Genomic DNA, 12,215 nt, shown 5'->3' with positions numbered 1-12,215 from the left:
GAGAATGCCAGAACTAGATGCCTGAAACAAGAAGAAACTTAAAAGACTTTCATTTTATAAATAAAAAAAAAATCTAGTTGTCCCAAGGCTCAAGGCTATTCAAATTCTAACCTTACTTATCAAAAAGTTCTTGCTTTTTCCCTACCCCATTCTATATCACAATGCACTTACCTGGCATTGGCCCATAAATACTAAATCTAAAATTCTGTACTTTGCATAATCAAATCAATTTCTAAAATTTTTCAAAATAATGGGAAACAGGGAAAGTAGTTGTCATGAAGAAAGCAGGGATTAAGAGTTAGGAAGAAAAGTTGACCTTTCCTTTAAATTCTCTAGCACCATTTGGCTTATCTTGTATGTGTCAACATATGATCATCTCTCCTTAGCTTAAATAAGGCTGTAGGGATCCACCTGAATACTTTCTTTGGCTCTGAAATGGCTTCATCTCCATTCATCCAAGTATTCAGTCCACCCATTCATTCAATGCAACAACACTTTAACAGAAAACTGTTTTATGCCAGGCATGATACTACTGGCAAAGGAGATTTAGTCTAGGACAAAGAGTGCTTCCTATAGAGAAATGACCTGGAAGTAAAATGTGAAAGCTAAGTGGAGTAGCTTATGGAAAATTGGCTCCCAACTGTGGTAAAAGCCACTGTGATGACCTGTGGAGGGACGATGCAATTATTCAAAAAAAAAAAAAACCAAAGAAATCAGTAAGATATGGCTACTGTAGTCCATGCAAATAAGAGATGATAGTCACTTGGAATAGGGTGCCCATCAAAGGAGACAGAAAGTTGATAGCTGACCAACTGAATGTGGAAATGGGGCTAAAAATGGGCAATAAGGGAAAAATTCCCAGGCTAGGTTAGAGTAACCAAGTAGATGATGGTACCATTTAGAGAGAGAAAGGAAGACTAAGCCAGCTGGTATGATAGGAAGCATACATTCTTCTATTTTGAAAAGATTGTTGCTACTAGTTCTCTTTTTATCTGGAAGAAAAAATGGAAGTGCATTGGACACATCTAGGATACCTCTGAACAAAGCATAACGGTATGTAATACGATTACAGGAAGCTTAAAAAAAACGACTACTAGGGGCTAAGAATGTGCCTAGTGGTAGAGTGTTTGCCTAGCATGCATGAAGCCCTGGGTTTGATTCCTCAGTACCACAATAAACAGAAAAGGCGGGAAGTTGTGTGGCACTCAAGTGGTAGGTGCTAGCCTTGAGCAAAAAGGAGCCCCAGGACTGGCAAAACAAAACAAAACCTGCGCCCAGTTACTGGTGGGCTCACCTCTGTAATCCTAGGTACTCAGGAGGCTAAGAGTTGAGGATCATGTTTAAAGCCAGCCCAGGTAGATAAGTCTGAGCAACTCTTATTTCCAATAAACTACCAAAAATTCTGGAAGTAGATCTGAGGCTCAAATGGTAGAGCACTAGCTTTGAGTAAAAAGGTCAAGGACAGAGCCCAGGCCCTAAGTCCAAGCCCCAGGACCAGAACACACACAAACAAAAACAACAGAATGAATTACTAAGGAAGACTGTGACAGAGGGAGACAAAAGCCTTGTACTTTGCGGGCTTTACCCCATTCCTCACATTACAACCATTTCTCTCATTATCTCAATTCTGTTCATTTTCTAAATTGACAGCTAGAAGTATTTACGTGACTTTGCTGCAAACTAATCAAAAAATCTTCCTATGACCTGTTTTCTAAGCAAAGTCTAGTGGATGAGTTAGACTGTATCAGCATTTATCATCCATTTCATAGTATGGCATGCATTTTTTGTTGGTTTTCATTTACAGATCCTGTCTCATAACTCCCTCAAGGCAAGCAATGAAAAAACAGGTATTTTTCTTTCCCTAAGGCAGGTCACAAAAGCATAACTTTCTTTGCCTTTAGCTAGCTATTAAGAAATGTTCTGACCTAGCCTTGTCTAATACTAGGTCATAAGACCCTCATTCCAGAGGAGTCTTGCCCCTCTGAGGAAGGAATGCTGAAAAATCTGAACAGACAGGCTTTGCTGGGTTTCCCCACACAATATTTCAGCAATTGTGCCTATGCAACCAAATCTTCATAAATACCAAAAGGACAGAGTTCACAGAGCTTCTGGACAGTTGAACATGTGGAGCCTTGAAGGAATGTGAACAAGGATTCATCCGAAGACCGGGAAGGTAGCACATCCCAACTCCACAGGAACAGCAGCTTTGCACGGGAGACCCTTCCAGTTCTGCTCCATATGCCTCTTCATCTAACAGTTTATTTGTTGTATCCTTTAAAATATCCTTTACAGCTAATCTGTACATGTAAGTATAGTGCTTTCCTGAGCTCTAGCACACTGATTGCTTTGCTTTGCTTTGTTCTAGCAAATTAATTGAACCTAAAGAGAGGTTGGAAGGAACCTCAATTTACAACAGTTTGATCAGATGTTTGAGAGTCAGACTGATGACTACATCAGAAGGAGATAGTTTGGGGGACTCGCTATCAATACGTGGGGGTCTTTATTCTATCTCTAGATAGTGTAGAAGTGAACTGGATTAGAGGATAGCCACCTGAAATCCGCAGCTAAAAAACTAATGGTTTTGGGGGGTTTTTGGTGGGCCAGTCCTGGAGCCTGGACTCAGGGCCTGAGCACTGTCCCTGGCTTCTTTTTGTTCAAAGCTAGCTAGCACTCTGCCACTTGAGCCATAGCGCCATTTCTGGCCGTTTTCTATATATGTGGTACTGGGGAATCAAACCCAGGTCTTCATGTATATGAGGCAAGCACTCTTGCCACTAGGCCATATTCCCAGCCTGAACTAATGGTATATTTAAAGGTTACAGAAGTCTTCTGGTCGTGACTGCTGTGGTTTGAAAACAAAGAAAAAATGGACAGTCTGTTCGTCCAACACAAAATCTCCCAAAACAGGCCAAGATAAGAAGTGTATTATATATTTTAGGGTAGTGGTTCACAATTCCGTGTGTAAAATAAAGTTATCCTAGAACTTTTTTTTTTTTTTTTGCCAGTCCTGGACTCAGGGCCCGAGCACTGTCCCTGGCTTCTTTTTTCTCAAGGCTAGCACTCTGCCACTTGAGCCGCAGTGCCACTTCTGGCCATTTTCTGTATATGTGGTGCTGGGGAATCGAACTCAGGGTTTCATGTATACGAGGCAAGCGCTCTTGCCACTAGGCCATATCCCCAGCCCCATATCCTAGAACTTTCAAAACATAGAATGACCCTAGGACCACAACCAAGAGATTCTGATTCCATTATTCTGGAATAGTGCTAAGGTTTGGATATTTCTTTTCTAATAGGAAGTTAGGAACCATTGGACTGAAGGGAGTTACAAATGATAGATTCATATAAGGTAAAAAGGGCAGAAGGGAGGAGATGACCATCAATTTGGGGCACACAGTAAGCAAAGCTAGAATAACAGCTTTTGCAACAGGCAGAAGAGACAATAGTACACAGTAGACAGGGTATATAAAAATACTAAGAACTAAGAATGGAAAGGGAGACCAGAAAGTATCTTCAATGCTGGCTATTATTTTCTCTGCACCACAGAGATAGAGAGTAGTACTAAGGGTTCATGAGTAGGAAATAATATACTAGGATAATAATCACAGGTGTGGGGTTTGAGATCCTAAAATCTGGTCCTCAACAAGACTCTCCAGCCCCACCTCCCGCCACTTGTATCTTTTCCCATGACACTCAAAAAAGATAAGACTTTTCTAGAACCAGGTGGCTCATGCCTGTAATTCTGGGTACTCAGGAGGCTGAGATCTGAGGATTGTGGTTCAAAGCCAGAGGAGCAGGAAAGTCCATGAGACTCTTATCTCTAATTAACCAACAAAAAGCAGGCAGTAGAGCTGTGGCTCAAACAGTAGAGCTTTAGCTTTGAACAAAAAAGGCTAAGAGCCAGCCCTGAGTTCAAGCCCTAGGACTGGCATTTAAAAAAAATAGGGGTTGGGAATGTGGCTTAGCAGTAGAGTGCGTGCCCAGCATACCTGAAGACCTGGGTTCAATTCCTCAGCACCACATAGACAGAAAATGCCAGAAGTGGTGCTGTGGCTCAAGTGGTAGAGTGCTAGCCTTGAGCAAAAGGAAGCCAGAGACAGTGCTCAGGCCCTAAGTTCAAGCCCCACGACTGGCAAAGTAAAATAGAAAAAGCACTTTGAAGTTCCCCAGATTATACCAAACAATTCCTCAACTTAAAACCTTTGCCCATGCTGGAATGTTTTGCTTCTTCTACCCTTTAAACTCTGTTATACTCACCTTTTAAGATTTAGCCATTTTCATCTGCTGCACTGATGATCCTACTTGCCTAGCAATATCATCTCTGGACTCCACCAGGGTTGCCATTTCTGCCTCAGGTCTAAAAACAGCACTTGACAATTGGCTGCCTGTGTGTTTACTGACCACCAACAAACTGAGCTGTATCTGACTTATAACTGAATTCCTAAGCAAATGGCTTAGGGCCAGGCCAAGAGCAAGCAGGGTCAGTACTATCTACTGAATGAAGCATCAGTTCCTAGTATGTTTACAGCAGTATTGAAATGGGGTTTTAGCAAATGAAAAGGCTTACACAAAGCAAAGAAAATAATCAAGAGTGAACAACCTACAGAATGGGAGAAAATAGCTATGAACTAGTCGTCTAAAAAGGGATTAACACACAGAATATATAAGAAATTCAAAGAACAAAAAATTCTGATTCAAAAAACTGGGCAAATGTCCTGTTCTGGTGGCTCATACCTATAATCCTAGCTACTCATGAGGCTGAGCTTTAAAGATCATAGTTTAAAGCTAGCTGTGGCAGGAAAATACGTGAGATTCTTACCTCCAATTAACCACCAAAATTCTAGAAATGGAGCTGTGGCTCCAGTGGCATATGGTCAGTCTTGAGCCAAAAAGAAAAATGAAGTGCCCAAGCCCTGAGTTCAAGACCCAAAAGGGCAAATAACTGACCTAAATAGATACTTCTCAAAAGAAGATATATGAGGGGCTAGGGATATGGCCTAGTGGCAAGAGAGCTTGCCTTGTATATATGAGGCCCTGGGTTCGATTCCCCAGCACCACATATACAGAAAACGACCAGAAGTGGCGCTGTGGCTCAAGTGGCAGAGCGCTAGCCTTGAGCAAAAGGAAGCCAGGGACAGTGCTCAGGCCCTGAGTCCAAGGCCCAGGACTGGCCAAAAAAAAACAAAAAACAAAAAAAACAAAAAAAAACAAAAGAAGATATATGAGTGGCCAATTTATATACTTAAAGAATCCAACTTCATAAGTTATCAGGGAAATATATAATGAGATGTCTCACACCAATAAGAATGACTAATACCAAAGACAAGAATTAACAAATGCTAGTGAGGATACAGAGAAAAAGGAACTTTCATATACTGTTAGTGGGAACGTAAACTAGTATAATCGTCTTGGGAAACAGTATGGTTTCCTCAAAAAGTTTAAGACAGAACTATTATAAGATTAATCTTACTTCTAGGAATGTATCCAAAGAAAATTAACAGTATGTCAAAAATCTATATTCCCATGCTCATTGTAGCTTTATTATTACTAATATTTTGTGCAATTATCAAGGCTTGGCCTCAAGGCCTTGGATTTAGGTTTCTTGTTCATAGCTGGAGCTCTACCACTTGACTCATGCCTCCAGTTCAGTATTTTGCTGATTAATTAGAGATGGGAGTCTTACAGACTTTTCTGCCTCAGCTGGCTTCAAACTGCGATCGTCTAAGTCTCAGCATCCTGAATAGCTAGGATTATATTTGTATGCCAATGGTGACTGGCCACTGCAACATTATTCACAATGGCCAAGATAAGGGATCAATCTAGACATCCACTGATAGATGAGTAAAAAAAATATGGCACATACCCAATTGGAATACTATCAGCCCCAAGGAGGAATGAAATCATTATCATCTTCAACAGAATACTCAGAACTAGAATATATCATATTACATGAGAAAAATAAGTAAGAAAGACAAATATTGTATTTCACTCATACACAAAAGGTGACCTTACAGAAGTAGACTAGAACAGTAGTTGCTAGAGGCTTGGAAGGTTAGAGGTAAAGGCACAGAGATAGACTGGATGATGAGTATAAAGTTCTGTTTGATGGAAGGCTAAAGTTTGGTGTTCTATAGCATAATAGGATGACTATAGTTAGCAATAATTTATTGTATATTTCAGAACAAGTACCCAAAAGGATTTTGAATGCTTCTTGCACAGAAAAATAATGAGGAGATAGATATGCTAATTATCACAATTTCATCATTACACATCATAGATAAGTATCAAAAGACCACATGATGCTCTATAAATATGTGTAATTATTTCTGTCTGTCTGTCTGTGTGCATGTGCGTGCGCACGTGCGCAAGCACACTTGTGTTCTGATGCTGGGACTTGAACTCAGGTTATGGCACTGTCCCTGAGCTTCTTTAATCAAGGCTAATGCTCTACCCTTTGAGCCATAGCTCCACTTTGGCTTTTTGCTGTTTTACTGGAGATAAGTCTCACAGACTTTCCTGCCCTGGCTGACTTTTAACTGCAATCCTTAGATCTCAGCCTCCTGAGTAGCTAGGATTACAGGTGTGAGCCACAAGCACTCCAACACAATTATTTCTTTTCACCTTTATCTTTTCAGTGGTACAGAGGTGGTTTGAACTCGGGGCCTCATGCTTGTTAGGCTGGCACCCAACTTTTGAGCCACAGTTCCAATATTATGTGTCATTCAAGGAAAGAAAAAATAGTGTTACAAACTAACCTCTGCTTTTCCATAAAGGAAGCTGGCTAGTCTTGGAGGTCAAAACCCCAGCATTGGCTATGCAGATGAAAAGACCCAAAGTCAGGAGTGGGACCTGAGACCTAGAGGGATTCTTACCAGATTGGCTGCATCACAGTGGTCAATGGGGCGATGAGCTGTATTCAGGTCCCCCAGAATGATGACATGGCTGGAAAAAATGTGGAGTTGTTAACTGAGCATTCAAGAAAAGAAGCAGTCAGTAGTACTGGCTCATATACTTTCCCAGGCTGAAGGAATCCAATATACCATTTCTCACAAAGAGGCTTCAGCCACCAGCTACTCATAGTAGCCTTCCTCTCCCACGCTCCCATTTTACCACAACCCAGAGGTCTTTTACTAGTGACCTATCAAATTCTAAGCTCCAAAGGTACTGTCGTTCCCTGTTTGACATGACTGCTCCATGTATCTCTACATATTGCTATTTATCATAGCTGAACTCACATACCACTTCTTTTAGGAAGGATTTCTTTTTTTTTCTTTTTTTTTTTTTTGCCAGTCTTGGGCCTTGGACTCAGGGCCTGAGCACTGTCCCTGGCTTCTTCTTGCTCAAGGCTAGTACTTTGCCACTTGAGCCACAGCGCCACTTCTGGCCATTTTCTGTATATGTGGTGCTGGGGAATCGAACCCAGGGCCTCATGTATACGAGGCAAGCACTCTTGCCACTAGGCTATATCCCCAGCCCTAGGAAGGATTTCTTGACTATTCTCACTTATCCTCACTTTTCGGTCCTCTACTGCGATAAGACTCATTTGGCTGTATGCACTTTTATCCTCATTTCATTTCATCCTTAAAATTCTTCTGTGTGATGCCAGGGGTCAGAGGCTCACACTTGTAATGCAAGCTACTCAGGAAGCTGAGATATGAGGATCGCAGTTTGAAGTCAGCCAGGGCAGGAAAGTCTGTGACACTCTTATTTCCAATTAACCAGCAAAAATTTGAAAGTGGAGCTGTGGCTCAAGTGGTAGAGCGCTAGCTTTGAGCAAAAAGTTCAGGGGCAACACCCAAGTTCTGTCAAGCCCCAGGAATAGCATGTGTTTGTGAGCATGCATACACACACACACACACACACACACACACACACACACACACACACTCCTCTCCTCTGTGATATAGATATGCACATTCAACAAAAGAGAAAACAGAGGCACAGATAACCTTGGGACTTGCAATGAGTAAGAGGACAAGCCAAAGCAGAAGAGGACAAGAGAACAAAACCCATGTTTGTGTCATTTTATCTTGTCCTCACAGCTCTTAGAGAGCATGGCCTGTTCGGGTGGTCATTAACATTGTCTGCAACTACACAGAGAAGGAATTGAAAGACAAATATTACTGATCCCTTCCAATGGAGCATGACACAAGATGAGGTACCCAGGACAAGCTCAAAAAGCCTAGCTACCCATACCTGCCAGCTGCCAGAAGGGCTTCTGCTCGAATCTGCAGCAATCGATAGAAGCGCAGCTTAAAGGTCAGACGCTCAGGCTTCCCAGGGTCGGCATGGGGGCAGTACACATTGATTATTGTCAGAGTCTTCTCCTTCCCTTCCAATGTGCTGGGGAGAAAAGAAACCACAAAGGAGTCAGCTTCAAACCACCTCTCCTGTACCCACACCATGTGGCTCCCAGTTAATGGTTGTCCACAGGATACTAAGAGAAGGGATTGGGCAGGTCTTAATTGAGCAGGCATGCAGAGGACTTAGAGACTAAGATGAGGCAAGGAAGGGCATGAAAGAAGAGATTTAGGTAAACCAGATGCTGATGATATCATTTATAAAGATGAGACAGAGAGACAGAGACAGACAGACAGACAGACAGACACAGAAAGACAGTGAAACTTGGGAAAATGAATCCCATACTAGCTGTTTTTGAAGAGCTTGTGTTAATAAAAGAAATAAACCACCAGTTCAGTGCCATACAGTAGAGATGGGAACTCAGGCTCAGAGGGAATATACTGAACAGCCCAGCCAGGACTAGCATTCAGGAAAAGCAGCTTGAGAAACTTCTCTGTAGCTAAATGCATATATAGAATCTTCACACTGTAGAGCCAGCAATGCTCAGTGACTAGGGGATAGAGGATGTTACCAGATCTTATGCTGTGTAAGGAGGGCCCGGCCCTCATTATCCAAAGCCCGGAGCTCTTCCAGGGTGAACTCATCCGTGTTTCCATAGCAACCTACGTTCCCATTCTGGGTGGCAAACAGACCACTGAGGCCTTCTTCAGCAGCCACTGGGGCAGCATTGTCCTTACAGAAGGTAGCGACACCTAGAGACAGAGAAAATATTCTGAACAGAATTGGCAGCCAACAGTCTTTTATACAGACTGTCATACTCTAATCATCCCCAAAAAAGCCACGTAAGTCATCTTCAAACAAATCTGGCTTGTGGCTGGGCAGTGATGGCTCATGCCTATAATCTTAGCTTCTCAGGAGGCAGACATGGGGAATATCAGTTTGAGGCCAAGCTGGGCAAAACTTTGCAGGATTCCATCTAAATCAAGAGCTGAGTGCAGTGGCACATACCTGTCAATCTCAGCAAGTCAGGACACTAAGATCAAAAGAATCATAGTTTCACACCCCTATGGGCCAAAAAAAGTCCCCCAGAAGTTCATAACTACTCCCATTTCTACAGAAAAACAGCTGGGCATGGTGGCATGCACCTGTCATTTGGCTACCTTGGGAAGTGTATCTAGGAGGCTCACATTCCAGGCAAGCCCAGCCAGAAAGCAAGACTTTATTTTTAAAATAATCAGAGCTAAACATTTGGCTCATGTGATAAAGCACTTGCCTAGCGAGGATGAGGCCTTGATTTCAACATGCTGTATTGAAAAAAGAAGCTACTACTTTTTTTATATTGACAACTCTCTCAATTCAAGGGCTGTAACTGACTCTGTCTCAAAGGTGAGGCAACGTAACTCACACCTGTAAGTCTCAGTTCCTTCATCTAAAAAGTCCACAGAACACTAACAGGTATGTTGTAATTATTTTACAAGGATACATGGTAAGTGCTCCTACAGTATTACTTATTATTTTATTATGACTTGGATTGATATCCTTACTCCATACAATGCTCGGTAAGAAGGTAGGCTTATCATTACTATCTAGCTAAGAAAGCTGAGACACAAAGGTAAAGTAATTTGGGGAGGACACTCTGCTGAGAAGTGAGCCATAATTTAAACTCAGGCAATCTGGCTCCAGAGCTCATACAACTAACTACAAGACTGTTCTTCTTAATGCATAATTTTATACATTAAAAATTATGCTTCACATACTTTAATGATATAACTTAATGTTGTGAGGCTCTAGCTCTTTGGACTAGAACCTTCTCATCAACTATGAGAACTGTAATGCAGAATGCATCACTTGCTTTCATCACTCATACCAATTTAAAGTCCCCAGGAAACTTCATTTACCAGAATAGCCACTACGGCTGCGGCTGAAGCTGAAATAGGAGTTGTAGCCCTCGACGATAGCCAATGGCTCTGTCAGTACATCCCCTACAGAAAAATGTAACATAAAGTCAGCAGTAAAATTATGAACCTGGGATTACAATTGTATGCTAATTATTAGTTCACATCAGAGCCAGAATTGACAGTGAAAATGAAGTATTCATGATGAAAGAAGCTAAAAGTGTGAAAAGGTCAGAGAGAGAGAGAGAGAGAGAGAGAGAGAGAGAGAGAGAGAGAGGGAGAGAGAGAGAGTTGATATAAAAATTAGAAGGTGAGTCAGGCTTCAGTGGCTCATGCCTGTAAGCCTACCTACTCAGAAGACTGAGATTTGAGGATCGTGGTTCAAAGCCAGCTGGAGAGTAAAGTCTAGGAGACTCTTATCTCCACTAAAAACTATATTTTAAAAAAAGGCACAAGGAGAGCTGTAGCTCAAGTGGAAGAGCATTAGCCTTGAACACAAAAGCTCAGGGACAGTGCCCAGGCCCAGAGTTTAAGCCCCAAGACTGGCAAAAATATTAAAAATTAATAAAAGTAAAAATTGGTGAAATCAGGTTCAGGTGGCTAGCTATTTAGAAGGCTAAGATCCAAAGGATCACAGTTTGAAGCCAGCCAGGGGAGAAAAGTAAATGAGAATCCATCCACAAAATAACTTGCAAAAAGCAGGGCCAGGAGAGTGCTTCTCAAGCAAAAAAAAAAAAAAAAAAAAAAGCCAAGCAAACACAAGGTCTTGAGTTCAAATGCTAGTAGAACAACAAAAAAAATTAGAAGGCAAGAAAATGAAGACAACCTACAGAGACAGATTACAGAGTGGCAGGTGGAGAATTAATGAGAAAGGAAGATAATTCAGAGTTAAGCGTTGGAGCCTGATGGGAGGGTATTAGGGATGGAAATGGAGATGGATATATGATTGGGGAATCTGAGTTGGAGGTAAGAGGGAATTAGGGAACCAGCAATGAAGATGAAGGGAGAAAAAAGTCGAGGATTTAAGAAGGGGAGAGGAAATTAGGAAGTCTAAGCTTGGAGTGGTAGTGAACTGAGAACTAGGGTCTCTGAGCTCAAGAAGAGAAATGAAGGAGATAAGGGAAATTAGGGATGCAGAATGGATTAAATGAGAGTCAGAGGTGGGGACAAAGATGGGGTGGGAATTGTGGGTCCTGAGCTGGAGGCAGGATCGAGAATTGAGGGAGTCTGACTTAGGGGTAGGAAATGGCAAGGGGGGCAGGCAGGCATTACGGGACGGAATTGGGGTAAAAGAATGAGGTGGAATCCAAATGACGTGAGATTAAGGGGGGGCAATTAATGTTCTGTCGAACGCAAGAGATGGAGAATTGGGGGTTGCAGCTGGACATCTAAAATTGATGGGGATTTTGAGGTGGGTCTTAGAGCAGGCTTCAGTATAAGAAAATGGGAAAGTGAAATGCGATGGAGCAGGGCGGCAAGGATAGCAAGAAAAGGAAAAAGAAAGCATGGTAAAGATAAAGTGCTCACTGGTCACTTTGGTCTCTTGGAGACAGACGACATCGGCATCCAGCTTGTCCAAAATACGTTTTGTGGTCATGGCACCGTTGCCTGGTTCCTGGCACAACGCCCCTTGCTGGGGGCTTCGGATACCATTGATATTCCAGCTTATTAAACGCAACATCCTAAGTGATCCAGGACGTTTCAAACGAGTGGCAGACCGCTCTAAAATTGGCCAGACTCCGCCTTCCACTCTCATTCGCGCAGGCGTCCTCTCGCGTGCCACGGAAGGACTTGACACTCACTGGGTGGGGCTTCGAATTCCTCTGTTGTCATTGGCAGCGGGCGGAAGTTGAAGGGGCGGAGTAGACGCTAAGGAGAGAAAGAACCGCCAAACAAAGTCTTCCGCCTGGGCTCCTTCTCTCCACACCTCACTCTGTCCCTGGGTCCTGAGTATGACTGGGCTTCTCTTCTGTTCAAAGTTTCTCTTTTGTGCTTCCCTTGACTTACAAATGGGATTTTGCC

General features: G+C 42.4%; 2 protein-coding genes across 3 annotated transcripts in view; one reads left to right on the top strand and one right to left on the bottom strand.

The window, feature by feature from the left end:
- Nucleotides 1-12,215, bottom strand: part of Apex2 (apurinic/apyrimidinic endodeoxyribonuclease 2) — a 27,483-nt gene extending 15,268 nt beyond the window's left edge. For both annotated transcript variants that reach the window (XM_048336860.1, XM_048336859.1), the window contains exons 1-5: nt 11,721-12,215; nt 10,197-10,280; nt 8,870-9,050; nt 8,194-8,340; nt 6,870-6,939 (exon numbers count right to left, since the gene is read on the bottom strand). In XM_048336860.1, coding sequence (XP_048192817.1) covers nt 6,870-6,939; nt 8,194-8,340; nt 8,870-9,050; nt 10,197-10,280; nt 11,721-11,949 — 711 coding nt within the window. In that variant the 5' untranslated portion in view covers nt 11,950-12,215. The remainder of the gene's footprint in view (nt 1-6,869; nt 6,940-8,193; nt 8,341-8,869; nt 9,051-10,196; nt 10,281-11,720) is intronic.
- The window catches only part of Pfkfb1 (6-phosphofructo-2-kinase/fructose-2,6-biphosphatase 1), a 63,423-nt gene continuing 52,694 nt past the window's right edge, over nt 1,487-12,215 (top strand). The window contains exon 1 of the mRNA XM_048336862.1: nt 1,487-2,267. The gene's annotated coding sequence lies outside the window, so the exon portion shown is untranslated. The remainder of the gene's footprint in view (nt 2,268-12,215) is intronic.

This window comes from Perognathus longimembris, chromosome 28 (genome assembly GCF_023159225.1).
Source record: "Perognathus longimembris pacificus isolate PPM17 chromosome 28, ASM2315922v1, whole genome shotgun sequence".
Classification (NCBI taxonomy): Eukaryota; Metazoa; Chordata; class Mammalia; order Rodentia; family Heteromyidae; genus Perognathus; species Perognathus longimembris.
The sequence above is the reverse complement of the archived record's forward strand: the minus strand, read 5'-3'. Positions and strand labels throughout refer to the sequence as shown.